Here is a 22,926-nt window from a genome sequence, read left to right on the forward strand (position 1 = left end):
AAATTTCTCTTACATAGATCTGGTATAGAATCCCTACTGTGCAGAACAAAGCCATTCAGCCCATCGAGTCTGCGCCAACATCGAGCCTACACCAACAGCAATCCCACCCAATCCCTATCATCGTAACCCCACATGTTGACCCTGCTAGTTCGCCTGACTCTAATGTGGTGCTGCAGCCAATTGGTTAGCATAACTCCTCCAAACCAGCTCATCCTTGGTCTGTACTGTGTAGGACAATTGCAGCCAATATCCATTTCTCCCCACAAGTGTAATTACTGGCTAGAACGAACATCCCTTTCTGGAAAATCCTCATCTTTGCACTCTCTGCTCATCTATTGCTCTTAGTTCCACTCAACTATTTCTCAGGTCTTCTCCGGCCGCAGCAAGTCGAACATGGTTCTCAATTTCCGGTTGAACGTCAACAAAGCTAATGAGCATTGCGTTCATGGCATATCCCTACAGTACAAGAGGCCATTTGGCCCATTGAGTCTGCACTGACTCTCCAACAGAATATTCTCATCCAGACCCTTTTCCAGAATCCCATGTACTTACCCTATTAATGCCCTTAACCTACACACTTTGGGACAATTTAGCAACCTAACTGCACATCTTTGGAATGTGGGAGAAAACCAGAGCACCTGGAGGAAACCCACGCAGACATGGGGCGAATGTACAAACTCCACACAGACAGTGACCCAAGGCTGGAATTGAATCCAGGTCCCTGGTGCCTTGAGGCAGCAGTGCTAACCTCTGTGCCACCATCCTGCACAGTGGACCAAGTGACCTCCTACTGTGCTGTAACAATTCTATGATTCTTTTAGATATAAGGATGTGGAGGAAAAGTAGAGATGAGGTCAAAAGTCAGTCATAATTTTAAAGAATGGAATAGCAGACTGGAAGGGCTGTACAGCCTACTCCAGTCCCTATATTTTATGCTTTTTTAGATTGAAGGTACGAAGCTCCAAATGTATTACATCTCCAATCTGAGAAACATTAGCAGTGTAACACAAATGATCCCCCTGCTTACATTGATGGAAGATCATATACAATGCTTTCCCTTTTAATACCTTGCCCACATTTGTAATTATAATTTTGAACACTAGGGATGTTAGCAAACACAAAATAGAGAAGGAAAAAAAACTTTTTTTTTAATTCCCCAAATATGAATGAGTGGATTTAAATGGCTAAGTATGTTGGCAGGTGTGGCTATCATCCTCCTCACAGTTACAAATTAAATTGTGTTTTACCTCGGAAGGAACACTGGTCATAAACAAAATAGATGGAGACAAGGCCATAGTGAATCAATATTAATTTTGTTGATTTGCACTTCTGAATATTAAAACAATGCATTCTTGTGCCAGCCTGTGACCTCATAATTATATCTGGTTCACTTCCCTTTCTAAACTGCTATTTTAAAAATCTATTTCCATTTACTCTTGTCCATGAGTCGCACAAATTTAGCCAAACTCAGCTACAAATCGTTAATGTATTCTGATTTTTCGGAGTATTGACTAAACTGCAATGATTAATCCTTAGATTGTTGACAGTGACCTAAGGCCGGGATTGAACCCAGGTCCCTGGCGCTGTGAGGCAACAGGGCTAACCTCTGTGCCACTGTGCTGCTCAGTGGACCAAGTGGCCTCCTACTGTGCTGCAACAATTCTGTGATTCTTTTGGATATATGGATGCAGAGGAAAAGTAGAGATGAGGTAAAAAATCAATCATAACTTTAAAGAATGGAACAGTGCAGAAGGAAGTCATTCAGCCCATCAAGTCTGCACCCACGGTCCGACAGACCATCCCACCCAGGTGATAACCCCGTAACCCCACAAATTTAGCCCACTAATTTCCCCCCCAACCTTCATATCTTGAGACAAGTAAGAGGCAATTCAGCATAGCCAATCCACCTAATTTGCACATCCTTGGAATGTGGGAGAAAACCAGAGCACGTGGAGGAAACGTACCCAGAATGTATAGACTCCACACAGACAGTGACCCAAGTCCAGAATCGAACCCGGCTCCCTGGTGCTGTGAGGCAGCAATGCTAACCACTGTGCTACCATGCGTGCATCTAAATATAAAAATAGGCCATTCAGCCCAGTTAACTTGTACTTGTCTTTCTGTTCCAATGAGTCTCCTCCCACTGCCCTTCATCCAGATGAGGGGTTGCTGACTCTGTGCAGACTAGTCTGGAATCCCCAGGAATTGAAGGTCAATTTCCAGGAGACTGCTGTGTGCAACTTTGGAGAACAGTCATTGGGATGTTCAGAGAGTTTTGTTTTGTTACTTTCTTTGAATATTTCTTTTTACCAGATATAACAGTCTTGAAAACAAAGTAAAGTTTATTTATTAGTCACAAGTAGGCTTACATTCACATTGTAATGAAATCACTGTGAAAATCCCCTGGCTGCCACACTCCTGTGCCTGTTTGGGTACACTGAGGGAGAATTTAGGATGGTCAATGCACCTAACCAGCACGTTATTTGGACTGTGGGAGGAAACTGGAGCACCTGGAGAAAACCCACCCAGACACAGGGAGAACATGCAAACTCCACACAGACAGTGACCCGAGACTGGGAATTGAACCCAGGTCCCTGGCACTCTGAGGCAGCAGTGCTAACCATTGTGCCACCCAAAGGGGTGGAACGTTGACAGTCAAACATTTATCCAATTGTGTAATGAGACTTTGTGCTTTTCAGTTAGTATGGGAAGGCAGAGCGTCACAAGAATGTGTGTGTTGGCTGACTAAAGGCTGGAGTGTGCAGCCAAATCATGTGATGAAACCTCCAGGAATGCATTTAATCAGAGTTGGCACCCCTAATCCTGCCCTTTCTTTCTGTTCATTTTGCTCCTGCATACTTATCGAACCTCTCCTTAAATACATCTGCACTATTTGCTTCAATTGCTCCCTATCGCAGCAAGTTTCACATTCTTACCACTGGGTCATTTGTGTGAGGTACTAATGGAGGAAACTCATGCAGACACAGGGAGAATGTGCAAACTCCATACAGACAGTGACTCAAGGCTGGAATCGAACCTGTGTCCCTGGCGCTGTGAGGCAGCAGTGTTAACGTCTGTGCCATCCCATAAGAACATAAGAAATAGGAGCAGGAGTAGGCCATCTAGCCCCTCGAGCCTGCCCCGCCATTCAATAAGATCATGGCTGATCTGTCGTGGCTCAGTTCCACATTCCCGCCCTCTCCCCATAACCCTTAATCCCCTCGCCTGTCAAAAACCTATCAACCCGCGTCTTAAAAATATTGAGCGAGGCAGCCTCCACCACTTCAACGGGCAGAGAATTCCAGAGATTCACCACCCTTCAAGTGAAGAAGTTCCTCCTCAACTCTGTTCTAAACCGCCCGCCCTTTATCTTGAGGCTGTGCCCTCTAGTCCTAATCTAGTCCTAATCCCTATTTGTTTAAAAAAGTTAACTCTGTGTCTCTCTACACCGCAGCTGCCAGACCTGCTGAGTTATCCCAGCACTTTCCCCAATATTCAGACCCCCAGCTTCTGCAGTATTTTTAAAATCTTATTTTAATGTTAAACTGAGGCCCTGTCTGCCCTCACAGGTGGGCCAAAGAGACCCCATGATGCTATTTTGGAGTAAGAAGTCTCACAACACCATGTTAAAGTCCAACAGGTTTATTTGGTAGCAAAAGCCACTAACTTTCGGAGGCTGCTCCCTCATCAGCGTTTGCTACCAAATAAACCTGTTGGACTTTTAACCTGGGTTTTGTGAGACTTCTTACTGTGTTTATGCCAGTCCAATGCCGGCATCTCCACATCGTGGCTATTTTGGAGAACAGGGGAGTTCTCCTGCTACCCTGGACCAATACCTATCCCTCACCAAGACATCACTTATCTGGTGATTATAACATTTGTTGGGGGGGGGGGGGGGCTGTGTGCAAATCGGTTTTTGTGTTTCCTGCATCAGAACAATTATTATACTCCAAACAAGATGATTTAATTTACTGTCAAGTGCCTCGAGATATCGTGAGAGAGTGAAAGGCGCTATGTGTGGGTTAGGGTGATTGGTGGGGTAAACACGTGGGGTTAATATGTGGGGTTACAGGGATTGGGACGAGTTAAGACAACAAAGGTGGGTTTCCGTGCCCGTTGGGCACCGCGGGGGCTGAGGTGCCTTATAGACCCCGATTAATCACATTTTGATTTGACGTGTCTTAAGTTTCCTTTGTACCTTTTGTTTCTGTTCGGGCCATTCCCCCTCCTTTTGGGGAGCTGCCCCCTTTTTCTTTGTCCGAACGTAATTTAAGTTTGTTTACTTGGTTTGACCCGAAAGACCGACCCGAAAGATCAAGATGGGTCAAATAGCCTCCTTCTCCACTGCAAGGATTCTATGAACGTTAATATAAGAATTGTTTGTCTAATTTGAAGGCTGTGTGTGTGTGTTAATGGCAGGAGTGGGACTAATTGAATGGCTCTTCCGACGAGCTGGTATATGCACGATGGGCCGAAGGGATTCCTTCTGTGCTGCACGATTCAACCACTCACCTTCCCCCACCCTCCCCCCCCCGGTTCGTCGGGCACGTCGCTGTGTAGTTTAGAGACAGTGCCCGAAATTTGGATGGGGGTGGGGAGAGGAGGAGGAGGAAGGGCCCAACCAGCAGGAAACCGCTCTTGTACCGAGTCGATGTGGAAGGAGCCCCGCTGTAGTCAGGTGATTTGCTGACCCTGTGCAAGTCCATAAAGCAGCCCCAAGACAGCGAGCGAGAGAGATGGGAAAGGCAGAGATATGTTTGTCCTGAGGTGTGGGAACGACCTGCTAATCCCATTCTGATTCCCCCTTGGAAAGCTAGCTGTAAGTAGCGATCAGGTTCGGTGCTGATTGTATCACGTTGAAATTGACACATTGTTTAGTTGCTACAGTCTGTGTCTGCTACATTGTATCCATTCTGACTGGGCTCTTCCTCCCCCCACCTTTACACAGAGATTAAGTGCATTTTATTTTGACTGCGGGAGTTAAGATTGCGCTTGTCTCCCTTCCAGCCCTGGAAGCGAAGGTTTTTGAAAAGAGGGGAAGTACCGACCTTTTGGGAGATTTTTTTGGCCTAGACGAGAAATTGAAAGCAAAACAGAAACGGAAGCATCAAATCGAATGGTTGTGGGAGGGAGGTTCAGTGTTAGACTGCCGTACCAGGGGAGGGAGGCACTTCTTGTGTTGCTGCTTTTGCCTTCAACCTCCGTCCAGTTGAAGGTGGATCAACCAAGGTGAGTAACGTGAGTCTGCAACCCAATGTTACTGATACTTCGTGATCATTAAAAATTGATGTGTAGCAGGGTTAGGGTATGTGCAGGGTTAGGATGTATTATAAGACAATGCTGTATTTCGGTGTTTGTTTTTTTGGGTGATCAGAACACCGATTTGTGCTTTTAAGTAATACTCAAATGTAAGTGAGGATTTCAGCTTGAGGAAGTTCTAATATTGATATGTGAGTGTATGTATGTATATGACGGGGTGGTATGGTGACACAGTGGTTAGCACTGCTGCCTAACTGTGCCAGGGATTCAGGTTCCATTCCTTGCTTGGGGTCACTGTCTGTGTGAGGGTTTCCTCCAGGTGCTCCGGTTTCCACCCACGGTCCAAAGATTTTAAAGTTTATTAGTTACAAGTAACACTTACATCAACTCTGCAATGACATTATTGTGAAATTTCCCTAGTCGCCACACCCCAGAACCTATTTGGGTCAATGCAACTAACCAGCACGTCTTTTGCACTATGGGAGGAAACTGGAGCACCCAGAGGAAACCCACACAGCCAACATGCAAACTCCACATAGACAGCGACCCAAGCTGGGAATCGAACCTGGGACCCTGGCACTGTGAGGCAGCAGTGCTTGGCACTGTGCTGCCCAAGATGTGCAGGTTAGGTGGATTGGCCAATTGGCTCAATTGCCCTTTTGTGTTAGGGGGATTAGCTAGGTTAAATTCATGGGGTTATGGGGATAGGGCCTGGGTGAGATTGTGGTCGGTACAGGCTCGATGGGCCAAATAGCCTCCTTCTGCACTGCAGGATTCTGTGTATATGTTTGTAATGTGTCGGCATATCTCTAGCTGCACATTTAGACATAATTCCTATTTATACGATGCTCATTACATAGAAAAATTTCTTAGGCTACTTCACTCTCTTTCGAGATATTATCACCTGTTGTAGAACTGTTTAAATCATTTAAAAGCATTTTTGCGGGCTTTTTGTGTTTACCACTTTAAGAATTCTAAGGGAGTGGATAGCAGGGAGTTGTGGGGGAACAGGCTTTAAAACAGCGCCAGGTTTGAAAGGAGGCCTGGTGTAGACAGCGGGCAGTGTCGGAGCGGGCAGCGGAGTGAGAGGGAAGCAGAGTGTGCTGTTAGGGCTTAGGATCAAAGGGCTGGGGAGAAAAAGGGCCAGGTAAGTTCGTGTTGAAATTTTCAATATTACTACAGTGAATAACGGAGGGGCATGTGATGTGTCGTTTCTGTATGATGTGGGAGCTGGTGGACCCCAGGGTTGTTCCCAGTGACCATGTCTGCAGGTTGCTGGAGGAGCTCCAGCTCAAGGTAGATGAGCTGGCCTCTGAGCTACAGATACTGAGGCTCATCAGGGGGAGAGAGGGTGCCATTGTCAATGGGGTGCAAGTGACATCCACCCCCCCCAGACTGGCTAACTCTAAGGGTCAGGAACAAGAGGGGGCTGCTGAGCGGAGGAAGGAGGGTGGGGAGCGGAGGAAGGAGGGTGGGGAGCGGATGCCTCAGCCTCTCAATCTGCATAACAGGTTTGAGGTTCTTGCTTCCAGTCTGGACGAAAACGAGGGAGGTGAGGTTGGTGAGCAAACTGCACACAGTACAGTGATGCAGACGCAGGACATAGGCAAAGAGAAGGCGAAAAGGAACGTAATAGTAATTGGGGATAGTGGGGTTAGGGGTATTGACACTGTCCTTTGTCACAATGACAAAGTGCACAGAAGGGTGTGTTGTCTGCCTGGTGCTCGGGTCCGGGATGTCGCATCTGGGCTGCAGAGGAACCTGGAGTGGGAGGGTGAGAATCCGGTCGTTGTAGTGGGTGCCAACGACTTAGGCAAAATGCGAACGGAGGATCTGGGGAGGGAGTATGAAAAGCTGGGAATGGAATTAAAAAGTAGAACCGACAAGGTGGTTATCTCTGGGCTACTGCCTGAACCGAGTACAGATGGGCGTAGGGTTGATAAGATTAAGGAAGTGAATGGGTGGCTCAGAGATTGGTGTGGGAGGAATGGGTTTGAATTTATGGGGCATTGGCATCAGTATTGGGGTAGGTGGGACCTGTTCGGGTGGGATGGGGTTGGTCTGAACCGTGCTGGGACCAGACTCCTGGCGAATCGTGTAAATAGGACTGTAGACAGGGCTTTAAACTAACTGGGGGGGGGAGGGGTGCGAGGGTAGGTGACATTACAGGGGCGAAAGTTAAGGAGAGGGTACAGGTAAGAGAAGAGGCCGAGGATGTCCCAATAATAAAGGGAGTGGGGGGCGTGAGTATGGTTGGTGGCGTTCTGGCAAATAGGGTCCAGGTGAAGGCTGGGATGAAGGCACTTTATCTGAATGCACGAAGCATTCGGAATAAAGTGGATGAGCTGGTGGCGCAGATCGACACAAATGGATATGATCTGGTGGCCATTACAGAGACGTGGCTGCAAGGTGACAGGGACTGGGAGCTGAATGTCCAGGGGTATCAAGTGTTTAGGAAGGATAGGCGGGAGGAAAAAGGGGGGGGGGGGCGTAGCTCTGCTGATTAAGGATAGCACCAGGGTGGTAGCAAGGGATGATATAGGAACCAAAGAGCAGAAAGTGGAATCGTTGTGGGTGGAGATTAGGAACAGCAAAGGGAGGAAGACGCTGGTGGGTGTTGTCTATAGGCCCCCGAATAATGATCTGGAGGTGGGGCGGGCTGTTAACGCGCAAATAAGTGCAGCGTGCAGGAATGGAACGGCCATAATTATAGGGAATTTCAATCTATATATTGATTGGTCGACCCATGTTGGACGCGGTGGGCTCGAGGAGGAGTTCTTGGAATGCTGCCGGGATAGTTTCCTTGAACAGTGTGTGTTGGAGCCGACGAGGGAGCGAGCTATCTTGGATCTGGTGTTATGTAATGAGGTGGGTAGAATTAGGGACCTTGCGGTGAAGGATCCTCTTGGGGAGAGTGATCATTGTATGGTGGAGTTTCTGGTGCAGATGGAGGAGGAGAAAGTGGGTTCCCGGACACGCGTCCTTTGTTTGAACAGAGGGGAGTACGGTAGGATGAGAGAAGAATTGGCGAATGTTGACTGGGGGAGCGCGTTGGAAGGTAGGTCTGCTGAGGAGCAGTGGAGGATCTTTAAGGAGATCTTCCTTGGTGCTCAGCAGAAATTTATTCTGATGGTTAAAAAGGACCGTAGGAGGAGAGGTAATAAGCCGTGGATAACGAAGGAGGTGAAGGAAAGTGTTAAATTAAAAGCGGAGGCGTTTAGAGTAGCTAAGAGTAGTGGGCAAGAAGAGGATTGGGAGAGGTTTAAATGTCAACAAAGATTGACAAAGAAGTTGATAAAGAAGGGTAGGAGAAACTATGAAGCTGGGCTAGCGCTTAATATAAAAAAGGATAGCAAGAGTTTTTATAAATATATAAAAAGGAAGAGGCTGGCTAGGGTGAACGTTGGACCCTTAGAGGATGAGGGGGGGACTTAGTGGTAGGGGATGGGGAAATGGCTGAGGTCTTGAATAACTTTTTTGTTTCGATCTTCACGGAGGAGGACGTGAATAATTTGCCGGGTGTTAGCGATGGAAAGGTGGTAGGACTGGAGGGTCTCAATGACATTATTGTTACTAGAGAGGCAGTGCTCGACAGACTGGAGGGACTGATTGTGGACAAGTCCCCAGGACCGGATGGAATGCATCCGAGGGTTCTGAAAGAAATGGCGGAGGTGATAGTGGATGCCTTGGTTGTTACTTTCCAGACGTCGCTGGATTCCGGGGAAGTGCCGGAAGATTGGAAAGCGGCTAATGTTACGCCGTTGTTTAAGAAGGGTGCCAGGCAAAAGGCGGGGAATTGTAGGCCGGTTAGTTTAACGTCTATTGTAGGTAAAATGTTAGAATCCGTCATCAAGGAGGAAATAGCGAGGCATCTTGAGGGGAATTGCTTGATAGAGCAGACGCAGCACGATTTCGTTAAGGGGAAGCCGTGTCTGACGAATTTATTGGAGTTCTATGAGGATGTGTCTAGGGCGGTGGATAGAGGAGAGCCGGTGGGTGTGGTCTGTCTTGATTTTCAGAAGGCGTTTGACAAGGTACCTCACAAGAGGTTATTACAGAAGGTAAGGGGGCATGGAGTTGGGGGTAGGGTGTTAGCGTGGATAGAGGATTGGTTGTCAAATAGGAGACAGAGTGTGGGGGTTAATGGATGCTTTTCGGATTGGCGGTTGGTGACTAGTGGAGTGCCCCAGGGGTCGGTGCTGGGGCCTCAGCTATTTACCATTTATATAGATGATCTGGAGGAGGGAACCGAGTGTATGGTGTCGAAATTTGCTGATGGCACCAAGATTGGTGGAACGGCAAATTGCGCGGAGGGTGTGGAGAGTCTGCAGAAGGATCTAGATAGGCTGGGCGAATGGGCCAGGAACTGGCAAATGGAATTTAATGTTGGCAAGTGCGAGGTGGTCCACTTTGGTAGGAATAATGGTAGGAAGGACTATTACTTATGTGGCAAAAAACTGCAGCAGGTGACGGTGCAGAGGGACCTCAGGGTCCTTGTGCATGAGTCACAAAAACCCAGCCTGCAGGTGCAGCAGGTGGTCAGGAAGGCGAATGGGATGCTGGCCTTCATAGCGAGGGGGATTGAATATAAAAGTAGGGAGGTCTTGCTGCAGCTGTATAGGGCATTGGTGAGGCCGCAGCTGGAGTAGTGTGTGCAGTTTTGGGCGCCGTACTTACGCAAGGATATTTTGGCCTTGGAGGGAGTGCAGAGGAGGTTTACTAGGCTGATGCCGGAGTTGAGGGGGTTGAGCTATGAGGAGAGGCTGAATAAACTGGGCTTGTACTCGTTAGAGTTTAGAAGAATGAGGGGAGATCTCATTGAGACGTATAAGATGATGGATGGGATGGGATGGATAGGATAGAGGTGGAGAGACTCTTCCTGCTCAGAAAGGACAGTAGACTAGGGGGCACAGCCTCAAGATAAGGGGGGCGCGGTTTAGAACGGAGTTGAGGAGGAACTTGTTCACTCAAAGGGTGGTGAATCTCTGGAATTCTCTGCCCGTTGAAGTGGTGGAGGCTGCCTCGCTAAATATTTTTAAGACGCGGGTTGATGGGTTTTTGATAAGCGAGGGGATTAAGGGTTATGGGGAGAGGGCGGGAAGGTGGAACTGAGCCACGACAGATCAGCCATGATCTTATTGAATGGCGGGGCAGGCTCGAAGGGCTAGATGGCCTACTCCTGCTCCTATTTCTTATGTTCTTATGCGATGGTGACCATGAACCATTGGTATTGGTCCATGGTTATGCTTGGTGAGGTGCTGCAGTGGTTTGCTATTGCCTTCTGCAGAATGGTAGATCAGGAAACTCTCACACCCTTACTGCCTGCCATAGGTGTTTTGGAGGGATTTATAATGTGGGAAAGTGTGAGGTTATGCACTTTGGTAGGAAGAATGGAAGCGTCGACTGTGCTCTAAAGGGAGAGAGGCTTCAGCAATCTGAAGCAGAAAGGGACTTGGAAACCCTGGTTCAGGATTCTCTTAAGGTTAACTCTCTTAAGGTAGCGTTGGAAGCGAACTCAATGTTCATATTCATTTCTAGAGGGCTAGAAAACAAGGGTAGGGATGTATTGCTGAGGCTGTATAATGCTCAGGTCAGACCCCATTTGGAATATTGTGAGCAGTTTTGGGACCTATACATAAGGAAGGATTTGCTGGCCTTGGAAGGGGCCCAGAGGAGGTTCACAAGAATGATCCCAGGAACGAAGGGTTTGTCATATGAGGAGAAGTTGAGGAGACTGGGCCTATGTTTGATGGAGTTTAGAAAGATGAGAGGGGATCTAATTGAAAATTACAGAATACTGAGAGACCTGGATAGAATGGACATGGAGAAGATGTTTCTACTAATAGGAGAGAACTTGAAGGCACAGTCTCAGAGTAAAGGGATGCTCCTTTAAAGCTGAGATAAGGAGGAATTTCTTCAGCCAGAGGATGGTGAATCTATGGAACTCATTGCCACAGAGGGCTGTGGAGGCCGGATCATTGAGTGTCTTCAAGACAGAGATAGATAGGCTCTTGATTAATAAGAGGATCAAGGGTTACAGTAAGAAGACAGGAGAATGGGGATGGGAATCATATCAGCCATGATTGAGTGGTGGCGCAGACTCGATGGGCTGAATGGCCTTATTCTGCTCCTACATCTCACAGGTTGTTGACCAACCTGTGTCAACATTGTGAAAACTCCTTCTGTGGCCATCAAGTTCTGGGATGGGACTTGACTTCAGAGTTTCTGGCTCAGAGGCAGAGACACTTACTCGCTATCCCATGTCTATTAATGTCATGGGTGGATATGTCGATGAATAGGGGGATTCCAGCAGAACAACTTGGGAGCAAGGAGAAAACCCACTGCCTGCTCTGTTGTGGTTATTGACCGATAAGTCAAGTGGCTGTATAGAATGATAATGTGCCATTATCACAGAATGTTACTTGTGACTTTTTATCTGGCTGATTTAGTCGGCATGATATACTAATTCAGAAGTTGCAAACACGCAAACACATCTTGAAGGGAATTGCTTGATAGGGCAGACGCAACACGGTTTCCTTAAAGGGAAGTCGTGTCTGACAAATTTACTGGAGTTCTATGAGGATGTGTCTAGGGCAGTGGATAGAGGAGAGCCGGTGGATGTGGTCTTTCTGGATTTTCAGAAGGCGTTTGACAAGGTACCTCACAAGAGGTTATTGCAGAAGGTCAGGGGACATGGAGTTGGGGGTAGGGTGTTAGCGTGGATAGAGGATTGGTTGTCAAGTAGGAGGCAGAGAGTGGGGGTCAATGGGTGCTATTCGGATTGGCGGTTGGTGACTAGTGGAGTGCCCCAGGGGTCGGTGCTGGGGCCTCAGCTATTTACCATTTATATAGATGATCTGGAGGAGGGAACCGAGTGCAGGGTGTCGAAATTTGCTGATGACACCAAGATTGGGGGAAAGGCAAATTGTGCGGAGGGTGTGGAGAGTCTGCAGAAGGATCTAGATAGGCTGGGCGAATGGGCCAGGAAATGGCAAATGGAATTTAATGTTGGCAAGTGTGAGGTGGTCCACTTTGGTAGGAAGAATGGTAGGAAGGACTATTACTTACGTGGCGAAAAACTGCAGCAGGCGACGGTGCAGAGGGACCTTGGGGTCCTTGTGCATGAGTCGCAAAAACCCAGCTTGCAGGTGCAGCAGGTGGTCAGGAAGGCGAATGGGATGCTGGCCTTCATAGCGAGGGGGATTGAATATAAAAGTAGGGAGGTCTTGCTGCGGCTGTATAGGGCATTGGTGAGGCCGCAGCTGGAGTACTGTGTGCAGTTTTGGGCGCCGCACCTGCGCAAGGATATTTTGGCCCTGGAGGGAGTGCAGAGGAGGTTTACTAGGCTGATACCGGAGTTGAGGGGATTGAGCTATGAGGAGAGGCTGAATAAACTAGGCTTGTACTCGTTAGAGTTTAGAAGAATGAGGGGAGATCTCATTGAAACGTATAAGATGATGAATGGGATGGATAGGATAGAGGTGGAGAGACTCTTTCCGCTCAAAAAAGACAGTAGGACTAGGGGGCACAGCCTCAAGATAAAGGGGGGGCGGTTTAGAACGGAGTTGAGGAGGAACTTCTTCACTCAAAGGGTGGTGAATCTCTGGAATTCTCTGCCCGTTGAGGTGGTGGAGGCTGCCTCGCTAAATATTTTTAAGAAGCGGGTTGATGGGTTCTTGATAAGAGAGGGGATTAAGGGTTATGGGGAGAGGGCTGGAAAGTGGAACTGAGCCACGACAGATCAGCCATGATCTTATTGAATGGCGGGGCAGGCTCGAAGGGCTAGATGGCCTACTCCTGCTCCTATTTCTTATGTTCTTAAGTCGCAAGAAAGATGAATGTGGATTTGGGAGATGTCATGTGTTTGAGGACTTTGGAGGATGAAATTTTCATAGCATCCTTGCAGTGCAGAAGGAGGCCATTTGGCCCATCAAGTCTGCACCCACCACAATAGGCCCTATTCCCATAACTCCACATATTTACCCCACTTATCCCCTGACACTAAGAGGCAATTTAGCATGGCCACTCAATCTAACCCCCACACCTTTGGACTGTGGGAGGAAATCGAAGCACCCGGAGGAAACCCACACAGACATGGGGAGAACGTTCAGACTCCACACAGACAATGATCCAAGCCGGGAATCGAACCCGGGTCCCTGGTGCAGTGAGGCAGCAGTGCTAACCACTGTGCCACCATGCTGCTCCTCCCTTTGAAAGGGAAGGGGACAATACCTGGGAGTTATCTGACAGGGGCCTAGATTGGAAATTGGGTGGTCCATTCTTCCCCCAATAGCATCAAGGGAAAAATTAGTTGGGAGAGGGTAGGAGGGAAATGAGAATTCAGGGCTTGAGTGTGAAGAGCTTGGGATGGAGGAGGCTTGGTTTGCTGGGACAGGGATCAGCAGTCAAAGCAGCTGATGGATGGTCTCAATCTCGGTGACAAAATAATCAACGCGTTCCTCTAGCTGGTTGGTGAGGACAAAGAGGGCTGATGAGAGCAATTTAAGAAGTTAGTTGGTAGTTTAAAAATACAAAGAGGGATTAACTTGTCTCTCTAGGACACTGTACTTGTGAAATGCTGGGCAAATGAGATACTGGGAAAGTGATGCCCGTAGTCTCTGATGCGACTGAACGGATTGTGGTGATGAATAACTGAGCCAGATGCGCTGAAGTTAGTGCTTCGTGGATTGGAGTGAGCAAAGGTGGGTGGACAGAGGAAAGTGGAAATGAGCTAAGGCTTTTCTGTGGGCAAGGCCATCATTGATGGAGGTGTGGGAGTGATTGAGCAAATCAACAACTGTAAACGTATTGTGGTGAAAGGTGAGCCCAAGACTTGGTAGTTTTAAAATAGGAAAGCACAGCTATGAGTGACTTGGTATAGCTTTCCTGAAGTGGAATAGAAGGATGTGAGTGATGAAGGCTACAAGGAAGTGCTGTAAGATGACATGACAAGCAGAGAGGCCACAGAAGACAGTCAGGTGAAAGGGATGGCAGTTAGAGTCATGGAGGTTTAAGGTATGGAAACAGGCCCTTCGGCCCAACTTGTCCATGCCACTCTTTTAACCACTAAACTGGTCCCAACTGCCTGCGTTTCGCCCATATTCCTCCATACCCGTCTTATCCATGTAACTATAGAACATAGAACATAGAACATTACAGCGCGGAACAGGCCCTTCGGCCCACAATGTTGCGCCGACCAGTCTTATTTTTAAAAAAAAACATTGACCCACTAATCTAAACCAATCCCTTTTCGTCCATAAACCTATCCACCAATCTCTTAAACGCCCCCAAACTAGGTGCATTTACAACTGCAGCAGGCAGGGCATTCCAGTCCCTCACCACCCTCTGTGTAAAGAACCTGCCCCTGACATCCGTCCTATAACTACCCCCCCTTAATTTAAAGCCATGCCCCCTCGTGCTAGATTTCTCCATCCGAGGAAACAGGCTATCACCATCCACCCTATCTAAACCTCTAATCATCTTATATGTTTCTATAAGATCCCCTCTTAGCCGCCTTCTTTCCAGTGAAAACAACCCCAAATCCCTCAGTCTCTCCTCATAGGACCTCCCCTGCATACCAGGCAACATCCTGGTAAACCTCCTCTGCACCCTCTCCAAAGCCTCCACATCCTTCCTGTAATGTGGGGACCAGAACTGCACACAGTACTCCAAGTGCGGCCGCACCAGAGTTGTGTACAGTTGCAACATGACGCTGCGACTCCTAAATTCAATCCCCCTACCAATAAACGCCAAGACACCGTATGCCTTCTTAACAACCTTATCTACTTGATTCCCAACTTTCAGGGATCTATGTACACATACACCTAGATCCCTCTGCTCCTCCACTCTATTCAAAGTCCTCCCGTTAGCCCTATACTCAACACATCTGTTATTCCTACCGAAATGGATTACCTCACACTTCTCCGCATTAAACTCCATCCGCCACCTCGCGGCCCAGCTCTGCAACCTGTCCAAGTCACCCTGCAAACTTCGACACCCTTCCTCACAATCTACCACACCTCCGACTTTGGTGTCATCAGCAAACTTACTAATCCACCCAACTATACCCTCATCCAGATCATTAATAAAGATTACAAACAGCAGTGGCCCCAAAACAGATCCCTGAGGCACACCACTCGTAACCGCACTCCATGATGAATAATTGCCATCAACCACCACCCTCTGTCTCCTATCTGCTAACCAATTCCTGATCCAAGTACCTAAATTACCACCAATCCCATACATCTGCATTTTCTGCAGAAGCATACCATGGTGAACCTTATCAAACGCCTTACTAAAATCCATATATACGACATCTACTGCCTTACCCCTATCCACCTCTTTGGTCACCTTCTCAAAGAACTCAATAAGGTTAGTAAGGCACGACCTTCCCGCTACAAAACCATGCTGACTATCTCTAATCAATTCATTACTCTCCAAATAACTATAAATCCTATCCCTAATAGTTCTTTCTAAAACCTTGCCCACTACAGAAGTAAGACTCACTGGTCTGTAATTCCCAGGGAAGTCTCTGCTCCCCTTCTTAAACAATGGGACAACATTTGCTGTCCTCCAATCTTCCGGTACTATACCAGAGACCAACGACGACCTGAAGATCAGAGCCAGTGGCTCTGCAATCACCTCTCTTGCCTCCCATAGAATCCTAGGGTAAATCCCGTCCGGACCAGGGGACTTATCTATTTTCAACCCATCTAGAATATCCAAAACATCCTCTGTATCAACTACAATACTTTCTATTTTACACCCCTTCACCCCAGTGACCTCCTCAGCTACATTCATATCGTCCTGCGTGAACACCGAAGAGAAATAATGGTTCAATGCCTCTCCAATCTCTTCCGGTTCCACACACAACTTCCCCCTACTGTCTGTAACTGGCCCTAATCTTGCCCTAACCAACCTTCTGTTCTTGACATACCTATATATCTTGATATACCTATAATAATATGGCTTTGAGAAATAGAATGGGTGCAGGGGGAGCTAAGGTTGAAGTTGAATTCCCTGAGGGTGGCCTGACACTCACTGTGGAGAATAAGTAGCTTGGGGGTGAAGGTTAAGGATCAGCAAGCAAGCATTCCAGATTTTCCAGGAGTGAGGAGAGGGGTTGAACTTTAGTCCGTGCTGAAAGGAGGAGAAAGCACCAGGCAGAGAGATCAGGGAATGTGAAACCAGAAGTGGAAAATCCCAGCAGGTCTGGCAGCATCTGTAAGGAGATAAAATACCGGATGTTTCGAGTCCAGGTGACCCTTTATCAAAGCTAAAAGGCATACAAAATAGGAGATATTTATACTACAGAGGGAGGGAATGAAAGATCAGGAAATGTGGTGGTGATGACCATACCACCACGGTGTGGTTCCGGCATTGCCTAAGCAGCTGGGGAAACTTTGCAAAGTGGTCCAATATGGCCATGTGAGTCAAATGGCTAACTGGATGGACCAGGCAAATGGTGGAAATCCAGTTCCATTGTCTGAGGAAGAAGTCTCACTCCTGCTGAGACTGTAATGCCTCCCCTGGCATAAGTGAATACATAAACTATAAAACACTGGGTGCAGGGAGAATGGGGCACAACTGTAATGCTCTCCGTGGCTGGATAGCCCGGTGACACTCATTTCATTGCCTCACCTGTTGTAAGTGACCAGTAATGGAGTGATTCTGGGAAATGTGCTGCAGAATTGGTGCTTGCCTTGGGAGGTGGTCAACAAGTGACAGCAGAGAATGTTTGGGTGTATGATGAATTAACAGTGACATTTTTGTTTCTGTTTATATTTGGCATCCGAGTATTTGGCAGGTGTCTGCAATTGTCTTTAATTAATTAATGGAAAATCACGTCAGCATCATAATTTGACAGCAGCAGACCAATAACCAGGTTCAGATTAATGTCCTGTGTCTCTGTTCAATATTACAGTTTCACTGCCTTAGCTTCTTCCAGTTCATAATTCTTTGACCATCACCGATTTTAATCGCTCCACTATTAATAGCTGTTCCTTCAGTCGTCATAGAACTATAGAACCCTACAATGCATAAGGAGGACATTCGTACTGTCAAGATTGCCCTGATTTCTCTGAAAGAGCATTGCACTGAGGTCCCTCCCTTCCCTGCTTCCCCTAACTGTATACATTTACCTTGGATAATCCACCTAACCTACACATCTTTGGACACTAAGGGGCAATTTAGCATGGCTAATCCACCTAACCTACACATCTTTGGCCATGATAAATTGCCTCTTAGTGTCCAAAGATGTGTAGGTTAGGTGGATTAGCCATGCTAAATTGCCCCTTAGTGTCCAATCAACCTAATCCATATTTCTTTGGAATCGGTACACATCTGTGGGAGGAATCCGTACACACTTGTGGGAGGAAACCAGAGCACCCAGACGAAACCTATATAGATGCAGGGCGAACGTGCAAACTCCACCCAGACAACGACCCAAGGCTGGAATTGAACCCGAGTCGCTGGTGACATCACGCATACACCAGTTGCCTAGGTCCCAGGTTCTTGAATTTCTACTTCTCTACCTCGCTTTCCCCTTTAAGACATTCTTTGACTAAGCTTTTGGTCATCCATCATAGTATCTCCTTCTGGCTTGGCATCATATTTGGTCTTATAATGCTCATGTGAAGCGCCTTGGAATGCTTTATTACATCGTAAAGTGCTATATAAATAGAAATTGTTGATGCAGTAGTATTGCTATCTCACAGCCAATTCAGGTTCTGCTGATTGTGGGAAAGACCAAAACTAGGGACCGTGACTATAGGGTCATCACTTATAAATCTAATAGGGAATTCAGAGGTACACATTTGTCAAATGAATGGTTAGAATATGGAACCTGTTACCATAGTGTATATTTGCATTGAATAATAGTATTATCGCATTTAAGTCAAAACTCAATAAGCACACATTGGGAAAATGAAGAATCGCAGAATCCTACAGTGCAGAAGGAGGCTGTTTGGCCCATTGCGTCTGCACCAACCACAATCGCCCCCAGGCCCTATCCCCATAACCCCATGTGTTTACCCTAGCTAATCCCCCTGACATAAGGAGCAATTTTAGCATGGCCAACGCACCTAACTAGCATGTCTTTCGGACTGTGGGAAGAAACCAGAGCACTCAGAGGAAACCCACGCAGGCACAGGGAAAACATGCAGACTTGCACAGTCAGTGACCCAAGCCAGGAATTGAACCCAGGTCCCTGGCGCTGTGAGGCAGCCGTGCTAACCACTGTGCCACCGTGCCGTGAATTCTTGAGCAAGAATTTGCTGGCGAGTTAGATGAAGGTTTGTGTGGGACATAAACGTCAGCATGGATTAGTTGGGCTGAATGGCCTGTTTCTGGGATGTATTTTCTATGTTGATCCCAGTTGTCCTTGAAAGGGTGGTGCTAGCTCTCCTTCAGCTGCCACAGTCCAATCTTTGTAGGAGTTTTGGTACAATCATCTGACTTGAGAGGCCACTTCAAAGGGCGGTTTAAGAACCAACCACGTCTTGCACCCAGACCAGGTAAGGTCAGGAAGATTCCTTCTTTATCATGCAAACAAACTTATAACCTGACTTTGAACACAGGTCGTGATAAATAAACAACCTGCTATCCCCTGTGTAAGATTAGTAAATGTGGAAGTTGACAGTTTTGGAGCAACATTTATATCCTGTTTGTATTCTAGGTTGTGAAAGGAATGGTTAATTAGCTTGTGTATGTCCAAATTCTGCAAGTTTATTTATTAGTCGCAAGTAGGCACACTAACACTGCAGTGAAGTTACTATGAAAATCCCCTAGTTGTCACATTCCAGTGCCTGTTTGGATACACTGAGGGAGAATTTAGCATGATCAATGCATCTAACCAACGTATCTTTTGGACTGTGGGAGGGAACTGAAGCACCCAAAGGAAACCCACACAGACATGGGGAGAACGTGCAGACTCTGCACAGCCAGTGATCCAGGCTGGGAATCGAACCTGGGTCCCTGGTGCTATGAGGCAGCGGTGCTAACCACAGTACCACCATGCCACCCCGCTCCCCAACCCCAATTCAGAGAATTGTAGAATCCCTACAGTGCGGAAGGAGGCCATTCAGCCCACTGAGTCTGCACCAGTCATTCCCGTCACCCCACATGTTTACTCTGCTAATCCCTCTGACACGACGGTCAAGTTAGCATGGCCACTCAATCTAACCTGTACATCTTTAGACTGTGGGAGGAAACTGGAGCACCCAGAGGAAACCCATGCAGACACGGGGAGAATGTGTAAACTCTACACACCGTGACCCAAGCTAGGAATCAAATCTGGATCCCTAACTCTCTGAGGCAGCAATGCGAACCACTGTGCCGCCGCGCTGCCCAATTCATGATCATCTGATCCTTCAAAGATTGGGTAAATGGGTTACGCTTATCTTGTTCCTTGTTCACTGATTTGTTTTGATTATTATTGTCTCATATATATTGGTACTGGTTCATCCTGTTTGAGTTTTATAACCCTGGGGAAGTTAAGAAACTGCAACAAAACCAAAGATGGCCCGTGGTGGATAAATCCTGAAAGGAACAAACTTCAGCTTATATTGCACCTTTTGTGGCCTAGGATGCCCCAGAGAGTGTGCTTTACAGCCAATTAAATATTTCCAAAGTGTAGTCAGGCTGTAATGTTGTGGAGAGCAGCAACCAGTCAGCACACAGCAAGTTACTAATGACCAGATAATCTTCTTCTTTGAACTGAAAGTTCAATCCATCACACAAACCACCCTCTCATCCATTGACTCTGTCTACACTTCCCATTGCCTCAGCAAAGCAGCCAGCATAATTAAGGACCCCACACACCCTGGACGTTCTTTCTTCCACCTTCTTCCTTTGGGAAAAAGATACAAAAGTCTGAGGTCACGTATCAACCGACTCAAGAACAGCTTCTTCCCTGCTGCTGTCGAGACTTTTGAATGGACCTACCTCGCATTAAGTTGATTTTTCTCTACACCCTAGCTATGACTGTAACACTATATTCTACACCCTCTCCTTTCCTTCTCCTTTATGTACTCTATAAACAGTATGTTTTGTCTGTGTAACTATGAAGCTGGGCTAGCGCTTAATATAAAAAAGGATAGCAAGAGTTTTTATAAATATATAAAAAGGAAGAGGCTGGCTAGGGTGAATGTTGGTCCTTTAGAGGATGAGAAAGGGGACCTAGTGGTAGGGGATGGGGATATGGCTAAGGTATTGAATAACTTTTTTGTTTCTGTCTTCACGGAGGAGGACGTGAATAATTTGCTGGGTGTTAGCGATGGAAAGGTGGTAGGACTGGAGGGTCTTAATGACATCTCTGTTACTAGAGAGGCGGTGCTCAACAGACTGGAGGGGCTGATTGTGGACAAGTCGCCAGGACCGGATGGAATGCATCCGAGGGTTCTGAAAGAAATGGCGGAGGTGATAGTGGATGCCTTGGTGGTTATTTTCCACACGTCGCTGGATTCCAGGGAAGTGCCGGATGATTGGAAAACGGCTAATGTTACGCCGTTGTTTAAGAAGGGTGCCAGGCAAAAGGCGGGGAATTATAGGCCGGTTAGGTTAATGTCTGTGGTAGGTAAAATGTTAGAATCCGTCATTAAGGAGGAAATTGCGAGGCATCTTGAAGGGAATTGCTTGATAGAGCAGACGCAGCACGGTTTCATTAAAGGGAAGTCGTGTCTGACAAATTTACTGGAGTTCTATGAGGATGTGTCTAGGGCGGTGGATAGAGGAGAGCCGGTGGATGTGGTCTTTCTAGATTTTCAGAAGGCGTTTGACAAAGTACCTCACGAGGTTATTGCAGAAGGTCGAGGGACATGGAGTTGGGGGTAGGGTGTTAGCGTGGATAGAGGATTGGTTGTCAAATAGGAGGCAGAGAGTGGGGGTCAACGGGTGCTATTAGGCTTGGCGGATGGTGACTAGTGGAGTGCCCCAGGGGTCGGTGCTGGGGCCTCAGCTTTTTACCATTTATATAGATGATCTGGAGGAGGGAACCGAGTGTAGGGTGTCGAAATTTGCTGATGACATCAAGATTGGGGGAACGGCAAATTGTGCGGAGGGTGTGGAGAGTCTGCAGAAGGATCTAGATAGGCTGGGCGAATGGGCCAGGAAATGGCAAATGGAATTTAATGTTGGCAAGTGTGAGGTGGTCCACTTTGGTAGGAAGAATGGTAGGAAGGACTATTACTTAAGTGGTGAAAAACTGCAGCAGGCGACGGTGCAGAGGGACCTCGGGGTCCTTGTGCATGAGTCGCAAAAACCCAGCTTGCAGGTGCAGCAGGTGGTCAGGAAGGCGAATGGGATGCTGGCCTTCATAGCGAGGGGGATTGAATATAAAAGTAGGGAGGTCTTGCTGCAGCTGTGTAGGGCATTGGTGAGGCCGCAGCTGGAGTACTGTGTGCAGTTTTGGGCGCCGCACCTGCGCAAAGATATTTTGGCCTTGGAGGGAGTGCAGAGGAGGTTTACTAGGCTGATACCGGAGTTGAGGGGGTTGAGCTATGAGGAGAGGCTGAATAAACTGGGCTTGTACTCGTTAGAGTTTAGAAGAATGAGGGGAGATCTCATTGAGACGTATAAGATGATGAATGGGATGGATAGGATAGAGGTGGACTCTTCCCGCTCAAAAAAGACAGTAGGACTAGGGGGCACAGCCTCAAGATAAAAGGGGGGCGGTTTAGAACGGAGTTGAGGAGGAACTTGTTCACTCAAAGGGTGGTGAATCTCTGGAATTCTCTGCCTGTTGAAGTGGTGGAGGCTGCCTCGCTAAATATTTTTAAGACATGGGTTGATGAGTTTTTGATAAGCGAGGGGATTAAGGGTTATGGGGAGAGGGCGGGAATGTGGAACTGAGCAGCGACAGATCAGCCATGATCTTATTGAATGGCGGGGCAGGCTCGAAGGGCTAGATGGCCTACTCCTGCTCCTATTTCTTATGTTCTTATGTAACGCGCAAGAACCAATACTTTTCACTGTATCGCAATACATGTGACAACAATAAAGCAAAGTAAAATCCCTTTCAACATTGTGCTATTGAACTTTTGCATTCATCTTGAGAGATAGGCAGGGCTTCAGTCTAACATCTTAACCAAAAAGGAAGATGTTAGACTGAGTTCGAACACCGAGACCTGTTTGAATCAGAATCCTGAGATGCAAACCAAACGTTATTCTTACTTTACAACCATGACTAAATTTCAGTGAAACTCTTCATTGGCAGGAAAGTACGTTGGGACATTGAGGTCATGAAAGACCATGTGTAAATGTAAGTTCGTTCTTCAAACCTGGTGATTTCTAGTAAGATTGGGAGTGGGACTTGTCGAAAGTTATTCACTAATTACATGGGCAGTAACACTCACTGAAAGCAAGTGGGGCGGTTAGCCATGGAGCATTGATGTTCTAAAACTGCACCTAATGCTTGATGAAATGCACTGAAGGAGTCTATTTCTGTTTGCTTAGACAGTTTGTGGTGAGTTATTGAGGCAATGCTGCAATAACTGTTGTGGTAAGTGACACATCTGACCTATACTTAAGCTCCAAGTACCCTTCAAGACTAACAACAATCCTTTGATGTTTTCTGTGTAAATGATGGCTTGGAATTTTTGGGGGTTTTTTTGAACATCAGCAAAAGATTCCCATGACCTTAACCAGGAGAGTAGGGACTTTCTCCTGAAG

At 47.1% G+C, this 22,926-nt stretch overlaps 1 protein-coding gene across 4 annotated transcripts in view; it reads left to right on the forward strand.

The window, feature by feature from the left end:
• Positions 1–22,926, forward strand: part of tpra1 (transmembrane protein, adipocyte asscociated 1) — an 80,639-nt gene that overhangs the window by 10,132 nt on the left and 47,581 nt on the right. Inside the window, exon 1 of one of the 4 annotated variants that reach the window (XM_080218648.1) lies at positions 4,620–4,819. The exons of 1 other annotated variant lie outside the window; for it this stretch is intronic. Coding sequence is in view for 1 of the 3 variants with exons in the window: in XM_080218647.1 (XP_080074773.1) it covers positions 4,652–4,678 (27 nt within the window). In the remaining 2 variants the exon portion in view is untranslated. Of the gene's footprint in view, positions 1–4,619; positions 4,820–5,181; positions 5,230–22,926 lie in introns of those variants that run through there. 2 more of the 4 variants (XM_080218647.1, XM_080218649.1) reach the window with 2 other exon arrangements.

Source organism: Carcharhinus amblyrhynchos, chromosome 3, assembly GCF_965287045.1.
Source record: "Carcharhinus amblyrhynchos chromosome 3, sCarAmb.v2.hapA, whole genome shotgun sequence".
Lineage (NCBI taxonomy): Eukaryota > Metazoa > Chordata > Chondrichthyes > Carcharhiniformes > Carcharhinidae > Carcharhinus > Carcharhinus amblyrhynchos.